General features: G+C 39.7%; 3 protein-coding genes across 6 annotated transcripts; 1 reads left to right on the forward strand and 2 right to left on the reverse strand.

Moving 5' to 3' along the window:
• Positions 1–400: 400 nt before the first annotated feature.
• On the reverse strand, positions 401–3,583 carry LOC135581316 (anther-specific proline-rich protein APG-like). Of its 4 annotated transcripts, XR_010501649.1 has the most exons (5): positions 3,055–3,583; positions 2,853–2,950; positions 2,594–2,714; positions 1,564–1,641; positions 1,109–1,492 (listed from the first exon to the last, which is right to left on the reverse strand). XR_010501649.1 is itself a non-coding variant. In XM_065170507.1 (4 exons), exons 1-3 carry the CDS (start codon positions 3,335–3,337, stop codon positions 1,579–1,581), a joined length of 444 nt encoding a protein of 147 aa, XP_065026579.1. In that variant the 5' UTR covers positions 3,338–3,581; the 3' UTR covers positions 401–693; positions 1,564–1,578. The 4 variants fall into 4 exon arrangements, 3 of the variants coding, with proteins under 3 accessions (XP_065026579.1, XP_065026580.1, XP_065026578.1); XM_065170507.1 differs by lacking the exons at positions 1,109–1,492; positions 2,594–2,714 and adding an exon at positions 401–693 and having other exon boundaries at positions 3,055–3,581; XM_065170508.1 differs by lacking the exons at positions 1,109–1,492; positions 2,594–2,714 and adding an exon at positions 402–690 and having other exon boundaries at positions 3,055–3,581.
• Positions 3,584–10,767: 7,184 nt separating this feature from the next.
• On the forward strand, positions 10,768–15,637 carry LOC135651242 (plasma membrane ATPase-like). The gene is made up of 16 exons (XM_065171189.1): positions 10,768–11,029; positions 11,548–11,667; positions 11,759–11,995; positions 12,086–12,847; positions 12,930–13,052; positions 13,131–13,235; positions 13,306–13,450; positions 13,535–13,699; positions 13,788–14,026; positions 14,114–14,146; positions 14,231–14,312; positions 14,397–14,557; positions 14,636–14,809; positions 14,893–15,075; positions 15,150–15,331; positions 15,426–15,637. Exons 1-16 carry the CDS (start codon positions 10,973–10,975, stop codon positions 15,520–15,522), a joined length of 2,865 nt encoding a protein of 954 aa, XP_065027261.1. The 5' UTR covers positions 10,768–10,972; the 3' UTR covers positions 15,523–15,637.
• A 128-nt stretch (positions 15,638–15,765) lies between these two features.
• On the reverse strand, positions 15,766–26,815 carry LOC135651243 (uncharacterized). The gene is made up of 10 exons (XM_065171190.1): positions 26,660–26,815; positions 20,056–20,226; positions 19,761–19,869; positions 18,196–18,299; positions 17,105–17,173; positions 16,820–16,935; positions 16,666–16,720; positions 16,434–16,554; positions 16,217–16,359; positions 15,766–16,127 (listed from the first exon to the last, which is right to left on the reverse strand). The coding sequence occupies exons 2-10, from the start codon at positions 20,197–20,199 to the stop codon at positions 16,029–16,031; spliced, it is 960 nt and encodes a 319-aa protein (XP_065027262.1). The 5' UTR covers positions 20,200–20,226; positions 26,660–26,815; the 3' UTR covers positions 15,766–16,028.
• Between the last annotated feature and the right edge of the window lie 535 nt (positions 26,816–27,350).

A 27,350-nucleotide genomic window follows, 5' to 3' on the forward strand; every position in this document is an offset into this window, starting at 1 on the left:
CTGATTTTGATTCCAATTTTCAAGGAATCGAATCGATTCTGATTCCTGTTGGAACTAAATTAGAGTTGGGATGAGCTAAAACCAAGCCTAATTTAAGCTATAGGAAAGCTATCTGGCTTTCAATTTTAATCAATATCCTTATTTTTAAGACAATAAAGGAAGAGCAGATGAAATCATGAAAGGCCCTAAAGAACTGCATACAAGAAGACAAACATAACCTGCAAAAGCTGGCAGCATTAGTTTTGTATCAGCATTCCTAGATCGTACATACCATAGAAGAAGACTAAAGTATGAACACACATCACACTGACCAATCTTCAACTAAAAGATTGTCCACTCCACTTTTATATAGAACATTTTGAAAGCAAAAGTCATGCACAATACAAGTAGCACCAGCAACATCATGAGTGTTCATCACACAAATTCCCTTACACATTGAATGTTGTCTACATTTTCTTCTTTTTACATTGAAGATGCAGGATTTATTTCTATTTCATGTTATTGTGAGTGAATTCTCTAAGGAACATATCATCTGTGACAATTGAACATAAACTTTTGGTCTCAAGATACTAATAGAAACCGACTACCAAGCTCTTCAATTGGCAAGAAACTGGCCACCTCTTTCTTTGTCAAACTCATGCCGAAAGAACTGCCTTCTGATTTCATTGATTTTATTAATCACCAATGTAGCTGCTGGAACACATGAATTATTAGCTAATGTTTATTGGATATTCATAAAGCTGAAAGAGTTTGTACATATCCAATACAGTGCTAGAAACTCAAAGAAAATGACATATAAAGGCATAACACTAGAACATGAACAACTGAGTTCACAAAGCTGAAAGAGTTTGCAGATATCCAATATAATGCAGAACTATCGGAAGAATTTGCCACTTACTATAAACTGAAAGAATCGTTAGATACCCTTAGATCAAAATGGGCCTCTTGACATTAAAGATTTTACACCAGCCATTCTTCACAATGGAACGATGCAACTGAAACAGCAGTAGCTGGCAGTCAAACCCCTATTGCTTCCTGATTAATTGTTAATGCTGATCTACGTGAAAGAACCACCATGCTTGAAACTCCAGAAGAATGAACCAGATGATAATAGTAAACTAATGGAAAGCGACATAGACATTAATAAAGTAAGTTTGACATGCGAACAACTTCCATACATTTACAAGGACGTGGGTAAAGCATTATGCTTTACAACATAATGCTTTTACAAGACGACTTCGATACTGGTTTACAAAGAGCAAAAGCAAGCATGCTTAACAGGTGAAAATTTTGAACTGGTGGCACATGCATTTGCTGTAAACCTAAGCCTCTTTGGTTGGCTCCCATATACATAATCAGCTTGATGACATTATACTGCAACACCCGTTAGTCATTAGCAGACATGCATAAAATCAACCTCAGACGTACAGAAGGCATTTGATGAGATATGCCTTTGTTTTCATAATCTCCACACAATGTTGGAAAAGGGTTGCTGCAATGAAGATGGACAAAATAGATTCATAAGGAATCAACAGAATGAAAGAAATGGAGACATGAGCTTACCTATTTATTAACCTATCAGAGAGCTTGCTCTTTGCTAACAAGATCCTTTGGTTTACCACCTTTACCACTTTCCTTCTCCTGCAGTTAATAATTTGTGAAAAATCAACTTGCATTTATTTTTAAATGGCACACCTAAGCACATATATGGGATCAAAGACGAACAATCAACAAGGGAGACATGTCACAACCATTGGGCTAAACAATGGGAGACAACAACTTGCATTTTAATTCATGGGATGCCTTTAATAAAAAAACAATTAATACATCAAAAAGTTGAGAACATGATCTTAAAAAAGGTGGGTATTCTGCTTCCATTTTATGCTCAGGAGATGCTCATCTGATGTGTTTGGCACCTTATAACATTGTTATCTTATTTCACAACAGAGAATTTCGCCATCAGATAGCCTTTCTAATGACCAAACAACCACAATTCACTATCAATCTACATCAGTCAATGTTTGTGATGAAAAGAGTCATAAGTTCTGATTCTAAAGTAATCACTTTGTTGCAGCTTTGTTTGCTATGCAAACAAAAAGACTCTACGAGTCTCCTAAGCTTTTCATTTTCACCCTCAAATTTCTAATATGCAGAAAGCAAATTCATTCAACACAAATCAAAGAATAGCTTAAAGCAGAATAAAGGGATACACAGTTCAATTGTCAGCAGAACATATCTTAATATGACCATAAAAGTTCAAATTTTCCTATCAACTCAAACCAGCCCTTTTCTAACACTTTTCTCCACTTAAATAAACATTGCTAATTACACCCAAAACTATACTTTAATTGGCGCCAAAGTTTTTTACCAGTCCTTAAAACAGACAACCAAAGTCAACCCACCCAATCCATCCACCCACTCTCCAACCTTCTTGCCATCATCGTCAAACTCAGGCAAGGAAGGTAAGGAAAGAATACGTTCATATATAATAAACATGCGTCTAGAAGTCCCATTTATTTACAACTAAGATTCTTGTGAGTATCCTACTGCGAGTTTTTGCCAAAACACAACATGACAAGTCAAAATTATATACTTGTTTTTCCGATCTCTTGCTCTGCACAAATATCTTTTCAAGCTAACGTCGTTTAACTTTGACACTTCAGAAGGAAATGCCACTCTTCTTGAAATCCAAGTGCAAACAGAACCATCGAAGCCTAAACAAATAAGGAACCAATTGCAAGCTGGAATTCAGAAGTATAAGAAGAAAAATTTCAGCCTAATCCAAGCTGAAGAATGTAATCAAAGAGAAAGGAAGCCCGACAACACCGAAAGGATCGGAAAATGTCACCAACCTTTCCGTTGTTCTCGTAGTAATCGTTCAACGCCCACTGATACTTGGACTGGTTCAACCCGAACCAGTCCGCCAAGTACTCATCGAGGCTGGAATGCGCTAGAAACCAGAAACGAAGGAATCAAACCTCGATCCCACCAAGCTCAGAAGAAAGACCAGCAAATACCCTCAGAAACAAGAAGCTAAAATCTCAGAGAAGGTACCATCTTGGACTTTGGCGATGGCGTCCCAGAGGAACCCGAACACGGATCCCGATGACTTGGTCGACGGCTTCTCGAACTGCATGGGTGGAACCTGCACCGGAGGCGGAGGTGGTGGCGAAGGGGTAGCCTTCCGCGGCAAAGGAGCCACCTTTACAGGGCTGGCGGCCTGCGGATTCACGCTCGGAGCATCGGAGGGTTTGGGGGCGCGCGGCGGGGTGATGAACACGGTGTACCTCCCGGCCTTACCGATCACTGGCGGCGGCGGCGGGGCCTCTCGCGGCATCGCGGTGGAGGATGAAGAAGAGGAGCGAGAGAAGGAGGGAGGGCCCGGCGGCGAGGAGATGGGAGGGAGATTTGTGGGGCTACGGTTAGGGCTACAGGCGAGGAGGACGAGGAGCCCGTAGGGACGCTGGAGCCGTCGCCATTATTGGAGTAGAGGCATCCCAGCTTTTGAACTGAACGGCATCCGATGCTCCGCTTTCTCTCCCCCTTTCCTTCCCTCCTCTTGCAAGCTTCTATGCTCTGTCTGCGTGCCACGCAAAGTGGAGACCACTGTCGTAAAATACTTTTCGTACCTGTTTCTCGGTTAGCCATCGAACGACATGACTTGGGTCCCGCAAGGTGCATCGATCATACGTGCAGGTAAAACGTGTGTCGACGAAGGGCCGGTCGGCGGATTTACTGGCTTATTAACACAATATAACAGGTCTAGCATTGAATGAAATATCGACAATACCACTTAGCAGGTTGGCTTTGTCAGTTAGGCACATGGCTTTTAGGTAAATACGAGATAGATACGAGGTGTTGGATTTCAATTTAGCTGATGCCTCGTGTGCGTCCTGTCGTGTCACGAATCGGGCCTGGCGTTTGATCTGGACCGTCTATTTTTAAGATATTATTCTTTTTCCTTGTTTCTTCGACCCGAGAAGAGACCTTTAAATATAAATACATCCAATAACGCATATAAATCTGACATCCAATTTAACTTAACAATTAATTACAAGTACTCACTTGAAATATATGTACATATATATTATTATTTTATTTATTCTTTATTCAACCTGTTCTAAATGATGACCACTGCCTGCCTACTGTGTTGTGTAAGTACAAGAACAATGCAAGATAAGGTTCTGCTCTCTCTAAGAGGTTCGTTCCAATATAGTGGTGGGTGGGTTTATACATCAGAGAATGATGTCCCCTTGGCATTGTCCGAGAGATGAGATGAGGTGAGCCATTCTTTCTTTTAGGTCAAGAGGGCCCAATGAATCCACCATTAGATCGAGTAGTGTGGTTTTTAACAAAATTACAATTATTGCTAACCTTATTCAAATTCTTACCATAAGCTTAGTGATCAATCTTATTATAAAATTTAAGAGTTCAATTTGAATAACTTTGGATGTAAACTAAGAATATTTTAGCATATTTCAAAATAAAGGATGGTGAATCCTCATGATCAATCTTACAAAAAGCATGATTTCTTTTATGCAGTGATTTCCTTATAAGTGCACCGGAGAAGAGTCACTTGTTCTCCAAGACAAACAAAGGATTTGTGTGTACCACAGTGAAGCTCATGTATGCTAAGAACAAGGTGGAGTTCATTTGTTCGACTCCACGCCTCCAAAGATATACACTTCCACTTGACTTTAGCCATTCGTATCTCAAACTTGAAGTTCGACAATGCACTTTAGCTGATAAATATGAGATCATCTTGGGCAAAATAATTTGACTTCAGAAATGTTGTGGTGCATTCCAGCTAGTTTCTTATCTAACTAGTATGATCGAAAGGAAGTCAAAGGAATAATGCAACGTGAAGAAGATTTCCAATTCCATGTCAAAACAAGATTTCTTCCCCCTTCACATGATCAAATGGCCTCTCTGTGATCAATCAATAGCATCATAATCCTTCTTTAAATTTCGAAGCCTGCATGTCTAACTTTCCCCGATGTCAGGGAGTTTTAATCTACATCAAATACTACCTTTTTCTTGTTGAGCTCATTGTAATCCGCAGGAGTGGTGGAAAGGTCAATCAGAGCAGACGAGCAGAAGCATATCTCTTGTCAATTCGTTTCGATTACCTCTATTTCTTCTCAAAAATAAATCTAACTTGTTCACTTTGGGATTAGGGTTCTTACAATGGAATTAACCTGCCTGACTTGACCATCTGTCACAAACATGCCCATCGACATTACTCAAGCGAGAGGCCAGTGCATGTTCTACATCACCTGCCACTGTGCTGGCTCGATGCATTGGTCATGTTAATCTATTGGTATTTGGTAAACATTTCTAATCTATATTACAAGGAAGATGCATTAGCTGGCGAAAACTCGCATCTGACAATGATACTCGTTTAATCCATATTAATTTTATGAATAGTCGCGCGTCATGTCAATATATAATCATCCCTTGCTTTCGAATCAAGAGTAATAAAAATGTTTCCAGATGTGGTTAGGTAATTTTCTCGACTATACATGACTCATTTGTAGCTCACATACGTAACCTTAAAAACTATATATATAAATATAAAAGAGAAAGGTATCATCGTGATGTTATCATGTTAAATAGTGTTGTCTGAATATTAATATTAGTGACAATTTGGGTAACTTTGTTCTTGGATACTTGGACAAAATTTGCTATTTTCCATGCTAAAACTTGGAGAAATCCATGTTTGTCTTTTGGAGTAAATCGAATGATTCCAAAATAATGAATGCATAAAGTCTAGGGAATGACTCGAAAAGCAAGAAAAAATACATGTTGCATTTCATGGATGATGCAGATGTCAATATAAATTATAGCGACGAAGAAAGTATAGAGAACTTGTGGCACAAACAGTCAAATGTAATCGATGCAGAAATCCACGGATAGTGTTGGCATCATCTGCACATCGTTCTACCCGAATCCAAACGGCATGTCAGCGGTCAAGATAGAGCTTGTCGATGGCTACCGTCATGGAAATATCTATTCGAAGGTGGATTGATGGAGTACGAAGTGGTGCTAATCCTCTGACATGAAAGGCCAAACTCAATGAAAGAAGCAGGCTGGGTGTTCTACTGATGCCACTCTATCTTGAGATGAATCTAATGTAGTTTACCTACTTCTCCTATAATTTGTCTTGTCCTGCTGATTCTAGAATGAAGTGCACAAGTGGTATTGTCTTTAAGATATTCTTGAATATGTGCTGTTATTTGTCCAAAACATGAAAAATGAGAAGAAAGTGCATTGATATTTTAGCTGATCACCTGAAGATATTAGTCCGCCTCCCATGTCAGATTCGATGCTCTATCTCTCTCTCTCTCTAAGGGGTAATTGGTGCATATGTGTCGACAGTGATCGAGCATCCTTTTCCTGAACGAAGCATGCATGCATGCGACAACGTGTCAAACATATTTTTTATGGTCTGACGACTTGTGAAAGCCATAACCCACAAAATCTAGTGGCTGCCCAATCTTAATCAATCTCCTATAATACAGTGCCAGATGAGATACTTCATATTCTTTGTGGAAAAAGAAACTATAGAATGTGTTGACTTCTGTGTGTAAATTCGACCAAAATGCAGTAAGCGTATGATATCATGAAAGCAAAAAAATCTTCTTCAGCATCTACCATGATGTAAATGAATTGTAAGTATGCATGCTTAAAATATTCTGAGAGACAAGTGGATTAATGATTGATGCTAAATATATTGTTCTCTCAGAGAGGAATCCACCAGTGCTTCATGGGAGCTCCAATAAGAAAGAGCCGACAGATTGGCTGGTATTTATGTGGAGGTTGCAGCAGGTTGATCTCGCAAACCAAGACCTTGTTTTGCTGCCTGGCAGCATTAATAATTAGTCATTCTATGTATGCAGTCTTCTGCAGTAGAACATCTTGATGTCCTCCAACGATGTAGGGTTTGGTGGGTGGATAAGAACAAAGAGAAGTCCTGATTCATTACATTACATTACATTACATTACATGGGAGAAATCATATCTACAGGCCATGATGGCCACTGCCACTGCCGACGCCAGGAGACTTGTTTGCCTTGCAGACTTGGAGGACCTCTGGATTCAACTCCATGACCTGGAAACCGATAAATGTAGCATGGATGCATGTCATTTGCAAGAGCAAAAGCATTTTCTAGGTTTGAGGACATGTTTGACCTAATTTTTTTTTCTTATTTTGTTCTTCATCAGAAGAATTGATGAACCCTTAAATATGGTCGTCATCTGTTTTCCCAGATCATCGTAGGATGTATTCTTAACAACTGATATTTATAATTTGATTAAAGGAAAAAAAACAAGAGGTTTTCTTTTTATTCTGTATCTGCAACATGACACACTCTCAGAATACAAAGGCACCCATGCCTTTCAACAAGTAATTGGGACACCAAGTAAGACCAACTTCTCTCTTGCGTTGACTGCCCCACGCATTCAACAAAGTAAATGTTGCTAGGGTTTTTCCGAGTATGTATGAAAGATAAGGGATAGCGTTAGACTTTGGTTCACTCTTTGGTACGTTGTCAACCACCACACTGTGGATTTGCTAAATATCATTTTCGATAGTGTTCCCAACTTCACAAACCTATCTATCTACAACTAGTGAATGGAAACTTGGTGGAATCTGCGCGATCCATAGAGAGAAAAAGACGAAGGAACTTGAGGTCATGTCAGCTAACTCGTGCTTTGATTTATCTGGTGTATATTAGCTGCACTAGAAAAGAACTTGAGGTCATGCGTTGACTTAGATCAATCTATCATCCCTTATAAACATTTCAAGTCCAATCGAAGTCAACAAATCAAAATGTAATTACGCTTCATCTACGCTACTATCTTCTTGATTATAATATATAAATTTACAGGATTAGTTGTTGATCCTCAACTCCTCTGTTGACTATTTACATTTGGCATCAGAATTTGTGTCAGATAAACCTTCTCATATTATTTTTTTAATTTGAAATTAGTGGTGGCATGAAAGAGAAAGCATAGCATAGTGGATGACCATTCATTACAATGATAAATCTTCTGCTAACAATGTTTGCATGAATGCAAGAAACAGCATTTGATGACAATGAGTACAGTTGTTATTATTGCACTCTCTCTCTCTCTCTCTCTCTCTCTGTTTTCTTTTTTGACTTTGGCTTATAACCTTGTCCAAATCTTTCCATGACCACATATAGGAAGTCCGGTTGGACCTGCACCAATTAGCCACAAGATTATAAGTCTCCAATCATACACAATTTTATATGTGGAAGAGCAATTTATATATATGAAGGCAACATTAATTTGTCACTCTATCGTAATTGATTGCCAAGATTCAAATTCTTCGGGGACTAAAGATTACATTGTGAACCTTATCATGTGCACTAACATTTTTTACTCACAGATTTCAGATTCAATCATGGAGACATAAACTTCTCTTTCACTTTCATCAATTAAACAAACAATATATATCCAGTTCATACGATTTGCTTGCGAAAACATCCTTTTAATCTAGCGTTATTTTTTTATACGATTTTTTTCTGAGAAAATAAAAGCAAAAAAAAGAAAAAAAAAACACTTAAACAATAGAAAAGCCTTTTTCATTGATCTCCTCAGACATCATCAGCTGGATTTGATTGTGTCGATGCTTTAGAGTCAACAGAAATCTCACCCATCTCACTGTCAGATCATCTCAAGACAGTGATTTGGTTTTATTTTGCTTGAACCTCTCCTCCGTTACTATAATGCCACAGACTGTGGGTAAGAGGAAAAGTCAACATGTTCTTCAACCTCTATCTTCTTGGTCAACAGATAGATCGGTCATATTAAAATTAAATAGTTAACTCTCCATTGGGTCGATATTGTTTGTATCTTAAAAAAGATGGAAATATTTTTGTTCTTTTATTTGTCATTAAAGACACTTGAGCTTTTTTTATGACAGATAAAAAAAGAGAAAAAAAAGGATAATAACTATAAGATAATTAAAAATTGATATAATTATCAAACTCATTTTAGCTCAAGGAACGAATTCGTATAAGGTCTTATAATTTTGCACATTTCACACATGGATGATATAATTGATGGAAAGAATAAAAGATAAGAACAATTATTGAAAAGTTTTATTGAAGAAACTTTAGTTTGAATACATTAATATGTATCTCTTTTATTTATACAGATTAGGAAGGATGATTTTTCTCAACAGATTAGAGAGATTTTCTCGAAAAAATCTTATCTTCTATCAATAATGGAAAAAGTAACTATTGACCTCCCACAACTCAAAAAGAACATGATTGATTGATTCATCTTTAATTATTACAATATTCAAACCCCTTTTTATAAGCTAAGTATAAGGAAATATAAAAAGTAAAAAAATTATAATTATATCAAATCAAATATATGATTTGATCTTTCTTTCAAAAAGATAATATTCTCAATTAATATGCTTGTTAAGATCAATTTTCATAAAATCTTTCATGAGGATTTAGAATCTTCGTCGATCACAATCATAGTTTGATTTTTCTTAAGTTCTTTTTATATTTTCTTCTTAAACTTAGAAACTATATTAGAATTATACAGTATATTATAATGTGGTAATTTATAATATACAAAATAACTCCTAAACTAATCAAAATTATTTAATTAAGAGATGGATAATATTGATTATGCATCAACAGATTTCTTTCTCATAATAAAAAGATAGAAAGAGAGAAAAATAAAAATTCAATGATTCATCTCTAGTGTTCTAAGTCCCTTTATGTAGGGTAAGTACAAGTTAAGAAAAAAATATATAAATGTGAATATTTTATAATTATATTAAATTAAATATATAATTTGATTTTCTCTTCGAAGAAGAAGAAGATAATAATATTCTTGATTGATATGCTTTCATCCTTGTAAAGATAAATCTTGATAAAATCTTCCACTAGGTTTTGAAGCCTTCAATCACAATCATAATTTAAATTTTTTAAATTTTATTTTAAATTTTTCTTCCAAAGTAAATTAGGAAACTAAATCAGAATATTCAATATGTTGTCATATGACAACTTATGATATGCAAGATAACTCATAAACTAATTAAATTTATTTAAATAAAAGATAAATAAGATTAGTTTTATATTAAATATATATAGTTTCACATTGATCGAAAAGTAAAAGAATCAAGATGTTACAAGAACGAGTCACCGTCGTAATGGATAAAATTATATGGACCCATCAAAACTAATAATTAATTATAAATTTTTTATCAACCATCCATCAATAACGACAAATGATGACTTGTCAAATGAATATAATGACCTTAAATATGTTGTTGTCGCAAGATCTAAGATAATACATGCTCGTCAAAGTAGGCCCGTCGAAGCTTAGAATAAAAAGATATAAATTTAAAGATCATGGGACATACATCAACAATAATTCACTATTTGAAATAATTTATATCAATAAAAAACACAAGATGTGGGGGGCCCATCTTTGAAAAAGTCAAATATATACAATTTTTTTTCCTTCAAATAAGACAATTAAGTCACATATTGTGATCATATATATCCTACCCGCCTTGTCAGGAGACGACAAGTCAGCACTGTCTCCACAAGCAAGAAGAGTATTAAAACTCGTCAAACAAAGGGACCCGCACGTGATACGAGTTTGCGATTGCGCGGTCGTCCTCTTACACAAGTCTTTTATCTATTACCAAAACCAACAGGCGTAACGTCCCCGCGTGCGATCTACAGGTGCGCAAAGGATATCTGAGGCCGGCTGCGTCGACCCCGGTTTACACAACAGACTCGAGGCGAGGCGAGGCGAGATCAATCTTTTCGCTGGTGGCCGAGGCGAGGCTGCGTTTTCGGGTATAAGAGGCGGTGCTCGACACAAATGGTGGCTTGGAAAGGTCTCGAGCAGCCTATATTCTCTCTCTCTCTCTCTCCTGTTGGAACCGATTGGTCGTGAGCGGTGAGGTGAGGAAATGGGCGGAGACAAAGCTTCCAGCTTGGAGGACCTCAGGAACGAGGCTGTTGATCTGGTAATTGAGTCGCCACCACCACGAACACTGCTGCTGCTAACTTTGCTCCTTCTTGTTGCTGCATCTGCTTCGTCATGGTTTTCTCGTGCTTTCCTCTTCATCCATGCCGACTTTCTTCGATTCTTCTCGGAGTAATAGCTACAGAGTTGACTCGCGCCAGGTTTCATTTTATGTGCTTGCAACTAATGCGGTAAACTATAAGAAAAAGAAGAAACATGTGTCCTGTTCTTTGTTCCTCGAGCAAACAAGAAGAGACTGTGGTCGAACCACTTTCTTGTAATCATTCGAGCTTAGAAGCAGCTTCTGAGTCTAAGAAAATGGTCATTGGTACTCTTTTTTTTCCATCTCTTCCGGCCCTTTTAAATCGGATCTTAAACGGATACCGTCTTCTTTGTGATTGTCCCCTGCTCTTGCTCTTTCTCTGCTGTTTTCGCTACACTCAGCAGCTTCTTAGCAGATTGTTTCGAAGGAGTTGCAGCTCGGTGGTGTCTGACTCTGCTAGTGTGTGACTTTCACAGGAAAGAATTCCCATAGAAGAAGTGTTCGAGCAGCTCCAATGTACCAAAGAGGGTCTGACGTCGGAGGAGGGAGCCAACCGGATTCAGATCTTTGGGCAAAACAAGCTCGAAGAGAAGAAGGTCCTTTTTTTAGATAAAAGCTCGTGATTTCACCTTGCTCTGTTACCTGCTCGTTGCTTATCCAAGTGCTCGATGGATGTGGCTGTAACAGGAAAGCAAAGTCCTCAAGTTTCTCGGGTTCATGTGGAACCCCCTCTCATGGGTCATGGAGATGGCTGCCATCATGGCCATTGCCCTCGCCAACGGTGGAGGGAAGCCCCCGGACTGGGAAGACTTCGTCGGAATTGTCATTCTGCTGGTCATCAACTCCACCATATCCTTCATCGAAGAGAACAACGCCGGGAACGCCGCCGCTGCTCTCATGGCTCGTCTGGCTCCGAAAACAAAGGTCAGAGGTGGCTGAAGAAGCCTCGAGATTGAGATCCTTGGAAGATGAATCCTGTTTCTTACGGTCACCGCACCTGGTTCTTGGCTTTAGGTGCTCAGAGATGGCACCTGGTGCGAGCAGGACGCCGCAATTCTGGTGCCCGGAGACATCATCAGCATCAAACTGGGAGATATCATCCCGGCCGACGCGCGCCTGCTCGAGGGAGACCCGTTGAAGATCGATCAGTCTGCTCTCACCGGAGAATCCCTCCCCGTCACGAAGAATCCCGGGGACGAGGTGTACTCCGGTTCAACTTGCAAGCAAGGCGAGATTGAGGCCGTCGTCATTGCCACCGGCGTGCACTCCTTCTTCGGCAAGGCAGCTCACCTGGTGGACAGCACCAACCAGGTCGGCCACTTCCAAAAGGTCCTGACATCCATCGGAAACTTCTGCATCTGCTCCATCGCGATCGGCATCGTCATCGAGATCATCGTCATGTACCCGATCCAGCACAGGTCGTACCGGGATGGGATCGACAACCTGTTGGTCCTCCTGATCGGAGGAATTCCGATCGCCATGCCCACCGTCTTGTCCGTCACCATGGCCATCGGGTCGCATAAGCTGTCCCAACAAGGCGCCATCACAAAGAGGATGACTGCCATCGAGGAAATGGCTGGAATGGATGTCCTCTGCAGCGACAAAACCGGCACGCTCACCCTCAACAAGCTCAGCGTCGACAAAAGCCTGATCGAAGTGTTCGCGAAAGGTGTCGATAAAGATCACGTGGTCTTACTGGCCGCGAGAGCGTCGAGGACGGAGAATCAGGACGCCATCGATGCTGCCATGGTCGGCATGCTTTCAGACCCAAAGGAGGTACAGCAGCTTTCTTCACCTACTTGGAACTATGGATATCACCTGAACGCATAACACAAGTTCATCTCTTGGTGCTTCACAGGCAAGAGCAGGAATCCGGGAAGTGCACTTCTTTCCCTTCAATCCTGTTGACAAGAGAACAGCGCTGACTTACGTTGATGAGGACGGCAATTGGAATCGTGTCAGCAAAGGCGCTCCTGAGCAGGTCCTACTCTGTCACCTGAATCTACTTCGAGCCGAGTTCATGAATGGTTTGCTGACTTTGTGTGGTCAACCGATGCAGATCATGAACCTCTGCAACTGCAAGGAGGACATCCGGAAAAGAGTTCACACGGTGATCGACAAGTTCGCAGAACGCGGGCTTCGATCGTTGGGCGTGGCAAGACAGGTCTGTGACTTCTCTTGCTACGACCGCATTCTCCTTGTTCCTTGCATCAATTATCATGCTTATGTCGCAGGAAGTTCCTGAGAGGAGCAGAGAGAGTCATGGTGGCCCATGGCAATTCGTCGGCTTACTGCCTCTCTTCGATCCCCCGAGGCATGACAGCGCCGAGACCATTCGGAAGGCTCTCGACCTCGGCGTCAACGTGAAGATGATCACTGGTACTTTGACTCGTTTGCTCTCCATCTCTCAAGCACCATGATCCCCACGCTTACCTTCGACTGAAAGATTCGTGTGCTCTTCAGGTGATCAACTAGCGATAGCGAAGGAGACAGGGCGAAGGCTTGGGATGGGCACCAACATGTATCCTTCCTCTTCACTGCTCGGGCAGCACAATGATGAGACGCTCGCTGCACTTCCGGTGGACGAATTGATCGAGAAGGCTGATGGATTTGCAGGAGTTTTCCCAGGTTAGCTCCTGCCGCATGCACTCCAAACCACTACTAGTGATCTCTGCAGCACCGTAGCAGTGTCATGTGGGGGTGTTCCTTGGAACAGAGCACAAGTACGAAATCGTGAGGAAGTTGCAAGAAAGGAAGCACATATGTGGGATGACAGGAGACGGCGTGAACGATGCTCCGGCCCTGAAGAAGGCTGACATAGGTATCGCGGTTTCTGATGCCACGGATGCAGCAAGAAGTGCTTCCGACATCGTTCTTACTGAACCTGGCCTCAGTGTCATCATCAGTGCAGTTCTCACCAGCAGAGCCATCTTCCAGAGGATGAAGAACTATACGGTAAGATCAATTCATCCATTCCTTCGACTCGTGTTTCGGTTTCAGCTGGCTAATATAGTATCCTCCTCATTCTCTGCACACTGACAGATCTACGCTGTTTCGATTACCATTCGTATCGTAGTAAGTTCTAAACCAGTGTTTTGGATGATCTCAAAAGTAGGAATTTTCGATTCCGCTAAAAGCTTTCACTTCAAACCTCCGCAGCTTGGTTTCATGCTTATTGCGCTGATATGGAAATTCGACTTCTCCCCCTTCATGGTTCTGATCATTGCCATACTCAATGACGGTGACCACTCTCACCTGCTAAAATCTATGTACTTTTACGTCTGCAACTCATAGCTTCTAATCTGAATCCGTGATTGAGAAATAGGAACCATCATGACGATCTCCAAAGACCGTGTGAAGCCATCTCCATTGCCGGACAGTTGGAAGCTGAAAGAGATATTTGCCACCGGCATCGTGCTGGGGACTTACTTGGCCTTGATGACTGTCCTCTTCTTCTGGGCCATGAAAGAGACCGACTTCTTCTCGGTATGTTGATTCGTGGCACAGTGTGACTGTTACAACGAGGTTTCCTCCATGACTGCACCATGGGTGTTGATGATGCAGGATAAGTTCCATGTTCGATCGCTGAGAGAGAGAGACCACGAGATGATGACGGCTCTGTACCTGCAAGTCAGCATCATCAGCCAGGCCCTCATCTTTGTCACCCGCTCTCGCAGTTGGTCCTTCCTCGAACGCCCCGGACATCTACTGTGCGGTGCCTTTGTGGTAGCTCAACTGGTACGTCTCCCCAATTCCCTCCGGACAAGTTCTTCGTGGCGATCAAGAATCATGACAGAATCATCATCATTTTGAATCACCAGGTTGCGACTCTGATAGCTGTTTACGCCAACTGGGGCTTTGCAAAGATCAAAGGCTGTGGGTGGGGATGGGCGGGAATCATATGGCTCTACAGCTTCATCACCTTCATCCCACTCGACTGGATTAAGTTCTCGATACGCTACATTCTAAGTGGAAAGGCCTGGGACTCCCTGTTTGAGCGGAGGGTAGAGCTCATCCCTCACCTATATCAGGTTTATGATCATCTCGTCGATTGCTGCTAATCTGTTTGCTGTGTCAGACTGCCTTCACCACGAAGAAGGATTATGGAAGAGAGGAGAGGGAAGCTCAGTGGGCAATCGCTCAGCGAACACTGCACGGCCTCCAGCCTCCTGAGACGACAAACCTATTCTCCGACAAGAGCAGCTACCGCGAGCTCTCCGAGATCGCTGAGAAGGCCAAACGACGAGCTGAGATCGCGAGGTAATGTGCCATCAGCTGCTATCATATCTGTGAATAGAAGCCAACGAACAAGAGGAATTGATCTTGATCTTGCGCTTCTTGGTTGCTTTGCCAGGCTGAGAGAGCTGCACACTCTCAAAGGTCATGTGGAATCAGTGGTCAAGTTGAAGGGGCTTGACATCGACTCCATCCAACAGCATTACACGGTTTAGAAGCACCGCATCGCATAGCTGATGGCTTCATGGAAATGCTGTTACAGTCCACGGTTGATCCCAATTGGCTGCTTGATTGTATTTCCTAAAGCAATAAAACTACTGCTTTGAGACATGGTTTATTGTCTAAATCTCCTCTAGTAATGCTGTAATTCCAGACTTGATATCTCTCAATCAATTCATGTTAAGCTTTACAGACAACAATCATGTGCACAGTAGTGACTTTTATCCCCAAACAGAACATGTCGCAAAGAAATCATTATAAACAGTTTAGTCTTGCTGATGCTTCTGAATACATTGGTGCACATGTTTTAGTTAAAAAGGGATGACATTTTGGATACAACGAAAGATGAAAAGAGCTCATCCTTGTAATCGGCACCATTATCTTATTTGCATTAGTCTTTGCTATATACATTTCAGAGGTTACCAGAAGGATGGTCATCGTTCAATGTTGCATTGCCATAGAGAATAACCCCAAAGAGAGAAACAATTTGAGGGAAAGACCATCACATCAACATGTTGTAAGCCGGCAAGTCCTTTACACAGGTGATGTCTTCCAAGGCAAGTTCACGCTCCAACTGATTTCTTGTAGACTTCAAAACCTCCTGGAGCAAAATAAGACAACGGGAATCAGAAGGCAAAAATCACAGTGGATCAGTATCCAATAGAGACAGAAAGAGAGACTGGCAATTACATTAAACTCCATATAAGATGCACGCTTTGCGAGCCACTGAGCATCCAGCATGCGAAAAGCTATGCAGTAGAGGTTATCAAATGCTTTTTCATCTTCCCCAAGCAGTTCCAGGAACCGAACTCCTGCTTTAGAAGATGGCAAGACTGAAAGAATAGACAGGCAGCGTTAATACCTAGGTCAATCATTAGCTGCTCCCAGAAAATAGTTCATAAGTTACCTGATTGCAAGTCTAGCATCTGTATCAACATGAATGATATATTAACACCGGCTACGGCAAAAGGATATTCCCAATCAGCCCTTCTACCTTCTGTTTTGTGCAACAGAGTTTGGAATGAATTCTGCATCAAATAACCAAAGGTTTGAGATATATGCTGGATGGATTTGACAATATGACAAAAGATAAGTGACTATTACATCTCGAAACATAATATCAGTCAAAAGTTAGCTACCGGGTAGTTTTTGGCAAAAAAGATGAGGTTTTCCAATGATATATATCCACCACCCCTGAGAAAAGATTTAAGCATTATGACTGTCAAGCACTTCAATTTTATATTCTCAAGGTAATCTGAACATAAGCACTTCAATTACTTGGTTCCACACTACCTGAAATCTGTTGATGGGTCACACCCTTGCCAACCCATTTCCTTCCATAATTCAGATTTAAGAGGAGGAATTTCTCGATCAGGATAGGCTAGACGCCATAGCTGTTTCAGGGCATCCTGCAGCATAATTCTATGTTAGCTTTCGGTGATTTCAAATCACGTTTGCTCCATGATGAGAGTTCTGATAAAGAATACAGAAAATCATAAGGACACCAAAAAGGTAAAAATGGTCTCCATATATGGCCAAAAGTACAGAGAATCACAGGCAAATGCAAGCAGTACATACTTGATGATCCATTCGAGAACCATCAAACTGGACCTCCACCCTCAGCCGCAAATTTCTGTAACGTTCTTCCTGCAGGATAGGGTACAAAAGAAATGCAGGGAACAAGAATTAGAAAGCCATTACTAACTTCTGCAGGGCAAAAGCAAAGGAAGTATGGCGTAATAGTTAATGGATGCTGTGCCAACTTTTTCCTTCATACAGAAGAAAACATTACCATATCCAAGGTTCACAAGAGCTTGCATATGAAAATTAGAAGAGGTGGAAAGAAGAGCCATTTTGCATGCATGTCTTTTCTTTCGTTCCCCCACCAAATTTTGAAACTTATAGATGTGGTGGAGAATTTTTGCATAGGGAGACGGTGTTAAAAATGAGAAGTGCAAAAAATTCAAGAAAAAAGATCAATTAATTTTTTATTCAAAAATATTACACATATACCACTTAAAGTTGTCATGCAAGTGCATATGACATGGGAAAGATCTGTAATGCTGACCGCAGCAGGTACAGCGAGGCACAAGGAATATCTGAAGCTATTGCACACGATAAGAGTTGGGAAAAAAAACTCAATGCCACCCAACAAAGTATAGACTGTTTATCTTATTGATATAACTGTGGTTCTTGTGGATTGGAATAATGCATGGCAATGATGCAACAGTGACAATCTCAAACAACAATGGTAACATTAAGGTTTAAAATGTTGGTCCTGTACTGGTTTTGAGACCTTCTCAGACTGGTAGGATACAGGTATACTGGCAGCACTGAAAAAAATTAAAAAGTGAATAATGACTGGTAGCAAGAAATATGGTCCGGTCCAGGTCCTTGATTGGACCGATAAACTGGTCTGACCAATATTTGAAACCTTGAGTGATACTATGTCCAGGACCTTGTGCACAAACAACTACACAAATTACCCAACACAAATCAACGTTTAACATACATCAAACCGATTCTAAGTTTCAAAATACTATAAAAATATAAGAGATGTCAACTAACATGAATTTTAATGATGCTAAGACAAATGAATGCTCTCCATTAACCAGTTAATCTAATAAAGATTCCACAAAATTAACAAAAAAAAAAGGTCTTCACTTTACCTGCAAGGGACAAAGACAAATTGGGTCATCTTGTTCATTTGAAGCGATGGAAGAGATAGGTAAGAACCTTCCTAAAACCGACCCAGAGCCAAGGATAATATTTGCTGCAAGAAAATAAATACCAGTGGCATAAACTGCACAAATTAGGTACGTGAAGATTAAGATGGGGAAAACAAAAATAAAAATAGATACTATTCCAAAGAATCCAGAAGACTTCATGAAATATAAGCTGATTATTTTCGGGTAGCATACATAGATGTCAAATATGTTAACTTGGATACAATGGACACACACATATGGTTGAAAACCATGAGCACAAAATACTTAAGGTAAAAGGGGCTTCAGGTTTGCATAACATCAAATAGAAGTTTCTGAAGCCCAATTTTTTGACTGTCCACATGAGTATTCATTCCATTAACTCTATAAAGAAGCTTCGATTTCTTATTTGAAAAAGAGGAAAAGATCCACATGCATTGCAGAGACGATATCTCAAAATTTGACAGACAACTTTCCAGCTTGTAAGTGATTATTAAAGTTTGCTCATTAATTTTTTGTCAAACATCACAAAGCAAGATGTATGTAGTTTGCAGTTTGTGCATTTCAACCACAAAAATGCACATGCTTTTCCGATACTCAGCATTCTAGTTTAATATTTTCCATAACATTTGAGTAATTGTGTTTGCAGAAAAATATCATCTCGAGGCTTCATCACAAGATGTTATGTGAAGAAGATGATATGAAAAGACAACATGAAGTTTATCTTTATCCAGAAAAAAAATGATCTGATTCAAGAATATTAAAATTCCTAACACATGGACAAAAGAGTCTCCGAAAAACAAAGACCATTAAAATGCAGAAATGGAGGAGCCACACTTCATTTCCTTGTTTCCAAAGCAAAGAGATGGAAAGATTCCATTTTTGGGTTATTTTGGTCTTTGACCTCCCACTCTTTCCGTGTTCAACACACATCTCAATGTTGATAAAATTTTAGAATAACATGTAAAATTTTATCATGCTTATTTCTTTTAAAAGAATTTGGACTTCATCCAGGTAGAATTGTCCATACCATGTACCTAGGAAATGCCTTCCAAAGACACTTAAGAACCTCTTCTAACTGAGGAGGGATATTGACCGTTTTGCTAAAGCCTAGTTGGCTCTTGTTTATCATTTTTGCACTACGGCTAATTGACTTGGCAAGCCTCTTAATCACTGGTAACTGGTGATACTTTTAATTATTCTTTCATAATACAATTTAGAAGCATATACTGCTCAAATCTTCTTTTCTTGCATGCCATAAAGGCATTCTAGTGACCGCTCATGATAAATACATGACTCAATCACATTGACAAAATTAAATAAAACAATTGTCATAAATTTAACAAAAATATTTATTACAGAATCTGACAAATATTTAGTTAAACAATAAATGCTAAATAAGTTCCAGCTATATTAATAAAAACATATACCATGGATCATGCATGAAAACAACATAATTGAAACATCGGTTTGCTAGAGACCTAATATAAACAGGCAAATGCTACTGATGGGCATATCAAAGGCAATACCTAACCACTGAGACCATTGAGCAATCAAATTGGCGAAAAGACGTGTCCAGTGAAGGTTTATTTCCTTCTTTTTGTCATCCCAATCTTGTTCACCTCCATCATCACATCCCTTCAAAATATAAATAACTTGTTAAGCATAAAAGCTAACAATAGGAATTTGTCATCCGATTTATATTCATGCACTACCATAGGTTAGAAATTTTTACAAGAATTACTTTATAGTTATAGTGGCCTGCATGGCGGTTATTCTCAAGCAAAGGTTCATTTAGGGCATAAATTTTTTTACAAGAATTACCTTATAGTTATAGTGGCCTCCATGGTTGTTATTCCCAAGCAAAGGTTCATTTAGGGCATCAAATCCTGATGAGTCTGAATACTCATTTCTCTTCCCGTCAATATCTCCATGATGGAGCCGCCTTCTAATGGTTCTTGCTGCCATCACAGCTATTTAAATGACTTCACTTACCTGTAGAAAATAAATACAGCATTTAAGCAGTATAGCATGACAAAGTTGGAGAACTATAGCATTTAATTCATCATATTTCTTCCTCTAAGTATGATAAAGCAAAAGGCAAATAGTTCAAAGATACTTGTTTGTTCTTAACATCTCTTTTCTTTGTAATAGTTGTTGATAATGAAAGCTGTGTATTATTTTTATTTCCTCATAAAATTAGCAATTTTAATTTCTTCATCATCATTAAAATCCAAGTCATCAAGATTGAGAGTATCATCTTGATATTTTAAGGCTAACCCTAATTTAATTGTCACGTTGACCCTAATTTCATGACTGACATAAATACCCCCTTAAACAAATAATAAAGTTAAGGATATTTAAATATTTTTTATATTATAAAACCAGATCCATTTTATGTAACCCGGTCGGTTCATGCAGGTTATCCAAAAATCGATTTTTGGATTTTTCAATTGGTTTATTTCGATTTTTCAACACATCCTAGGGGCTCAATTAGTTTGAAGATATGGTATGACCTGAGTCAATTGGTTTGAACCAATTTGATTTTGCATGAACCAAGGCTCAAATGATCAGAGTCGATCTGATTTGCCATGAACAAGGGCTCTATTGGTTTGAACCAGTTCGCTATTAGACTGAACTGGCCAGAATTAAATCCAATATAACTGAACCGAGCTTAATAGGCCCCAACCAGTCTAATATAGGTTCAGCCCGATTTGGCCAATTGCTGGAATGCACCGAGCCACAATCCGCACCGTGCTAGGCCACACCAAGCTCCGCTGTGCAGATTTGGTCCAATCAGACCTTGAATCCTATTTTTATCTTTTTCTCTTTTTTTTCAAGGAACAAATAATGATTAATTACTAATAAATTCAGATTAAATTCAATATTTTTTTGTACATAATTAATTGATGAAATAGATACAAAAATTTAAATCAATTCATCAATATTATTTTCTAAAATTAAATTTGCAAGGATGAATAAACTATCAAATCATATTAATTTCAGAAAATACAAATCACATGCACAAAGTTTAACAACCACACAAGCATGGGTCTTTGGAATTCTAATTATGTATTCTACTTAAATTCATAAACAATCTACCATTAGGTTTAGCATGTAGGTATCAATAATAATTTTAATAAAAAAGATTATCCATAATATCTGAAATCCCTATATACTATCTAATAAAATCAAGAAAAACAAAATATAATTATGAACCTACCTAAAGCCAAAAACTCTCACAAGCCTTTCCTGTGATTGAACTCTTTCCCCAACCAAGGTGGATGAAAAGGAGAGGAGTCACCATGTATAAATAGGAAAAAAGGAGGGCTTTGTATTTTCGTTCTTAATTTAATTAAAAATAAATAATACCTTATTTAGGGTATTAAGATAGGAAACCCTAATTCATTAAATTTCCTAATAAGGGTAGATGGTTTAGGAAATAAATGAGAGCATTTTAGTTAAGAATGAAAAGAAAAAAGTCAGTTGGTTTGCAGTATTCATACTTTATGGCTGGTATGCTTAATATATAATAAATTGATAAAATGCTTAATAAGAGCTGATCCGTATGTAGGATCAGGCCTGGGCCAGTAAATATCATTTGGTATCGATCCCTACATACAATATTTTAAACCTCGAGTGAAACTAAGAAAAACACATCATTCTCTATGACCCTCCCACAAAATACCCCAAAATGCCTTTTGTTATGTTCAAACTAAAACTCCCAAGATGAAGTTTCAAACAAACATTCTAGTTCAAAGATTAAATGGTAAAAGCATGCAAAGACAAAAAGAGTTCACCTCTAGATGAACCAGCTCAAGCTCAAAATCCCTATGACAAAGATACTACAACTATATGAGCACCTTGCTAGAGAAGATGCAGATCCAAAGGCTATAATGGTCCCATCAAAGTGAAAACTTGATGGCCACATTACCATTGCAATAAACATTAATGATGATGGGATGCATATGGGCACTTCCAACCAACCAACCAATACCAACACCATATGACACATCATTGACAATTTCACACACTAATGCAATAGCAGGAATAGATGTCACTTACCTCAATCAATCAGGTATTGGTGATTCCAACCAAGGATTTTAATTTCAAATGATACCACCCGGTAGGGCGATATGTACCGGTCCGCCAGTAGACCGGTACGCGGATCGCCCGCTACCGGATGGTACCATCGATTGGGGTTGTTTCCTCCCCATTACCGCTCAAAATCGATCGGTAACGGTCGATTTCGACCGTCGCCGCTCGCTACCGGGCAATATTAGTTGAGAGAGAAGGAAGAAGAGGGGGAAGAAAAAGGAGAACTTGGAGATCCGACGCCGCTCTCCGTCAACGATCCCGATTCGTCGCCGCCCACCCTCGCTGGACACCGCAAATGAGATGTCGTCTCCTCCTCGTCTGAGGCGACGAGGCCTCGCCGTCGTTGGCGACTTCTCCTCATCCGTGCGGGGAGAAAAAGTCGTACTGTACCGTACAGAGCTAAGTTGATACTTCAGTATAGTACGAAATTGCAAACCTTGATTCCAACAACCACCACAATCTTAGAACAGACTACTCCTAGTGGTTGAACAACCATTGAGGAGGCCCAGTAGAAAAAGAGATTATCCTCGATTAATTTTTCAATTATTTCTCCAAATCAAACTCTGACTTGGGTGTTGAAGGAGGATCCCATCAAGCACATTGCCCATGATCAATTTTATTATCTTGACAGTTTAGAACTTTAACGATTGGAGCATTGAGCTCTCAGGCGATTAGCACATCGGATAGTCAATTTGTGATCTAACTAAATAGAATGACTAAAATTGACCGCATCAAATGCCTTCTAGTATGTATTCCATATTGTCTCCAAACAAGAATTAGTGGCTGATCTCTTCTACAGTTTTTTGCTCATTCTTACTGCAACAAATTTAACAGTAGAAGCACACAAGTGGATGGCATTGGTATGTCTCCCTTTGCTTCAAGAAAATGTGAGCTCTCGTCTAGATTATGATGGTATCCTTGATTGAAAGCATCTACTTTTCAATGATCGATACTGGATCTCGTAAGAAAGCTTTCTTTTTGAACAACCTCATTTATAAAAAGAAACATAAATCTTGGAGATAATCATTCAACAAAAATATTCTAAATCAATTGGATACAAGAGTACTTCAATGCAGACCATAGGTCCACGTTTTCCACAAGAATCCATGACAGCAATTCACCATGCATACAACAAATGCATAGTTTTGTGAGTTAAACATAATCATTCAGAAAATTAAATCTAAAAAATCAGCCGCAGTCCTCTGTACTAGTGAATCAAGTAAACAACACCCACTCTTGATGCAGTTTTTTCTTTTAAAGATCAAAGTAGTTTATTGAACAATTAACTAAAATATACTTCTTCGAGAACAAAGTAATTACTCCAAACAAATAATAATAATATTATGGTATACTGAGTTGAGTAACCTTCTTAACAAAAGAATATATTTTGAATGCAGAAATGCTAAATGGAATGCTCATAACTTAATAATGGAATTTCAGAAACAGCAAAAGAAGGGTTTTGCTAGTTTAGCTATCGAATGACATTAATTAACATAGGTCACGAACGATCTTTATTCTAAACTGCACTTTTATTTGCCTCAAACATGGCATGATTTGCCCTGCATTTTTACTTGATGCATATAGGGATGAAAGCCAGGCAGGCTATGTTGGACTACTGAATCTCATACCCAAATTGGGATGCTCATTATTTGCCTATGACTCAACCTGACCTAATCCCCGACTGAACTATGATTGTAGAACCTGGGTTACAAATGAGGTTGGTAATGGTTGGGTGGAAATCAACCAAAATGGAAGGAGATTGAGAAAGCATCTTTCACATCAACATGATCTGTTCATGGTCTATATTGAAAGAGAAATAAATCCAACTTCAGGAATGTTACCAGCCCAACTATCAAGGTTATAGAGGACTCTGTTGCACTAATTAATGATATTGGCGTAGACTAATATATATTGGCAATTTTCTTGTATCATTTATTGCTTGCTTGTGCTCTCTACAAGGTGCTCATGCGACTGCTGAATGAGACATACTATTCTCTCCTGTATGCGCTCATTTCAACCATCCTGAAACCAATAGGAGACTGACTAAGTCTCTCCTTGCTCAGAATATACATGTGCCACAAGCAACTTCCAAAGCTATGAACAATGACAAAATTTGAGTGTTATAGGAAAACATCAATAAGGAAAGGTTTTGTCATAAAATCCCCTTGGTTAACTAGTGTTTATGTGCTATGTAGTTGGCATGTTGTTGAAAAGGACTCACCACTCTCCCAACATACTACTTGTAACCGCCACCACTACCACCGCCAGACTCACAGAAACCTCCCTCATTCACGCTAATACTAACCCATGACTGCCACCACTTCATAACCAGAGTAGTCGAGACTCCTGCCCTACTTCATACAATCAGTCTGTCATCCACCATAATAGGGACAGACTGATTGTACAATCAATCAATCACTGAAGTTTTATTATAAAAGGGGGCCTCCAATGCAGGTAAATAGACATCCTTAGCATTCAAACTCCTTAGCTCTCCCAGACTCCAAATCTGACTCTGACTTGAGCATCAAAGGAGACCCTCCAAGCCCATTTTAGATGTTTACTCTCAGTATTTTGAGCATAGAATGGTTTTGCTCGGACCAGTACAAAACAGGTGGCATGTACCAGTCCACGAGTCAATGATACATGGACCTCTCTTGTTTCGGACGGTCCAGCACACTCATATAAACAGGAAACTTTTCTAACCCTGATCGCTTCAAACGCACACCGCGGCCGCTTCTCACGCATGTTGCACATCACAACCTATCCTTAACGCGACCTCCGCTCCCCACGCATGTTGAGACCTCACTGCACACCACCACTGCGCACTGACTTTGCCCTAGTCGCTTATGCTTCTTATCCTCTTCCTCTTCCTCTTACTCCTCCTTCCTCTTCCTCCTACTTCTTCCTCCTATTGCTCCACCATCTCCTCTTCATCCTTCTTCCTTTCTCCTTCCTCCTTCCTCTTTCCTCCTTCCTCTTTCTACACCAACCCTTCTTCTTCTTCGATTTCTTCCTTTCCTGAACATTGGTATGTACCGGTATACCGACACATGATACACTAATACTATCCGGTATGTACCGGTCTAACTAGATCATTGAAATGGGTCTGGTACCAGGCGATCATAGATTTTAAGAGGCCAGAGCTGCTGGCACCTCAAATCCTCAGACATTGAATGCATGAACACAAGAAAAGGCCCAGGTCAGATCCTCATTTGAGTCAACAAGATGACGAAAAATAACCCAATCGAACCTAAACATCAAGAGAAATATTTGTGATTGATATAATTTCAATGAAATTAGTCATGTATTGATTGTTCTACACGTCCCATCTAGAAAAGCAAAATTATTTCAATCAAACATTATTTTCATCATCAACCCATTCTTTTACAATCTCAGCCTCAAACCAGGCTTCATTGATTCAGAAAAACCATGTATGCTGCATGATCATATTATCAACTGATACATCTAGAAACTGCATGTGCTAGTGGGGATTGATTTCATCATGCAACATTAAGTTTTTCTTTACTAAAGAAAATATACTGTCATATTCACTAGAGTTGCTTGTAGAATTCTCTTGACTGGCAGCACATTTTGGAATTTACTTTTGTGCTTGGATCAGATGGATACTTGTTATGACTGAAGTCATATATACACTTCCACTAGCCATCATACCAACTGAACCATTCCAATTGCAAGGAAAATCGAATGTGAAGATTGGCGATGAATTACTCACTATTTATAAGATAGAGATAGTAGACAACTCATGGACCAACTATTAGGCTATATCAATTGAAACCAACCAAGTCTAGTTCTTTATCGACCAAGTCCAATTCTTTAGTACCCGAGGTTATCCAAATGATACAATACGACATCCTGCAACATATCGCCAAAATATTGGGTACCGGAGCGCCTGTTGATATATTTTCACACCAAGGGATGGTAATAATAAGTGAACGAGCACTTCTACCATAAATGGAGTTCCCACTGAAACAGCAAATCAAACCCTTTCGCAATAAATTCCACTAAATCAACCGATCTCCCCGCCAAAATCAGCGACTCCCGGGTAATTTGATAAACTGAACTTACGCTAATGACATTTCAAACACGGGAAAAAAAAACACGAAATTTTGAGGCCAACTTCACCCTACAACAATTTACAGATCAGTAGCCCTCAAAATCTTCCCTAAATACTAAATTAGCAAAAGGAAGAGAAGAAACATCATCACAGAAATCCATGAAGACTCAATCTTGGCTTCATTAGGTTCAGCGTACACATGAAATCACAGATCCACGACAACTACGAGAAGACCCAAGCAGGAAGGAAAGGTACCGAAGGTCCTTCGATCCGCTCCGACGAAACGATGAAAAGTTGATCTGAGGTATCTTGATCGTTGCGGGTTCTGAGAGCCAATTCGTGCTCGAGCTACAGTATTTAAAGGGGAAAGAGCCTTAGGTCGCAAGGTATCCAAATCCGAAGGAAGAACCTGCCGCCGTCTTAAAGAATACCAACTCATGCGGGACCCCTTCCGTTCACGAAGAGCAACATCTTCTCTAACCAGATCAATCGTACCCCACGCCCTATCTACCTTTTTATTGGAGACAAAAATGGGGCCAGCACGGGCCCGCTTCGGGTCACATAAATCATAGTCGGTGGATTCCGAAGGTAACTCCGAAAAGTATATTTCCTGACGGAGGGCTGAAATTGACGAGCGTACCCCGGAAGGAGAAAGTTAGCTGGACCGAACCACCCCTGGAACCTATTCCGGATGATGTGGAGTTTCAGGAACGTAGGAGACGACGTCACCCTGATTATTTTTCAAGGGTGAATCAGTCTGGATACAACAACTTATCTGGACCGACCATCCTCGAAGATTTCATGGATGATCTGATTTGTCACGACTGTATGAGACAACGTCACCCATGATTCTTTCCGAGGGTGATTCAGTGCCGCTCGAGGAACCGGTATGGTAAAAGAAGAGGTGATGGGATCGGAGTCGTACGGGAGCGTCCTATTAATTTTA

The sequence above is a fragment of the Musa acuminata genome, chromosome BXJ3-10 (assembly GCF_036884655.1).
Source record: "Musa acuminata AAA Group cultivar baxijiao chromosome BXJ3-10, Cavendish_Baxijiao_AAA, whole genome shotgun sequence".
Lineage (NCBI taxonomy): Eukaryota > Viridiplantae > Streptophyta > Magnoliopsida > Zingiberales > Musaceae > Musa > Musa acuminata.

Coding starts and splice junctions, on each gene's coding strand:
- LOC135581316 (XM_065170507.1), bottom strand. CDS start 3,337: ATGCCGCGAGAGGCCCCGCCGCCGCCGCCAGTGATCGGTAAGGCCGGG. Junction 2,951..3,054: donor CATCGCCAAAGTCCAAGATG/GTACCTTCTCTG, acceptor TCTGGTTTCTAG/CGCATTCCAGCCTCGATGAG. Junction 1,642..2,852: donor ACTACGAGAACAACGGAAAG/GTTGGTGACATT, acceptor TATTAACTGCAG/GAGAAGGAAAGTGGTAAAGG.
- LOC135651242 (XM_065171189.1), top strand. CDS start 10,973: ATGGGCGGAGACAAAGCTTCCAGCTTGGAGGACCTCAGGAACGAGGCT. Junction 13,236..13,305: donor CGTTGGGCGTGGCAAGACAG/GTCTGTGACTTC, acceptor CTTATGTCGCAG/GAAGTTCCTGAGAGGAGCAG. Junction 14,313..14,396: donor CATTGCCATACTCAATGACG/GTGACCACTCTC, acceptor ATTGAGAAATAG/GAACCATCATGACGATCTCC.
- LOC135651243 (XM_065171190.1), bottom strand. CDS start 20,199: ATGGCAGCAAGAACCATTAGAAGGCGGCTCCATCATGGAGATATTGAC. Junction 18,300..19,760: donor TCAATGGTCTCAGTGGTTAG/GTATTGCCTTTG, acceptor ATTTTCTTGCAG/CAAATATTATCCTTGGCTCT. Junction 16,936..17,104: donor GTTCTCGAATGGATCATCAA/GTATGTACTGCT, acceptor ATTATGCTGCAG/GATGCCCTGAAACAGCTATG.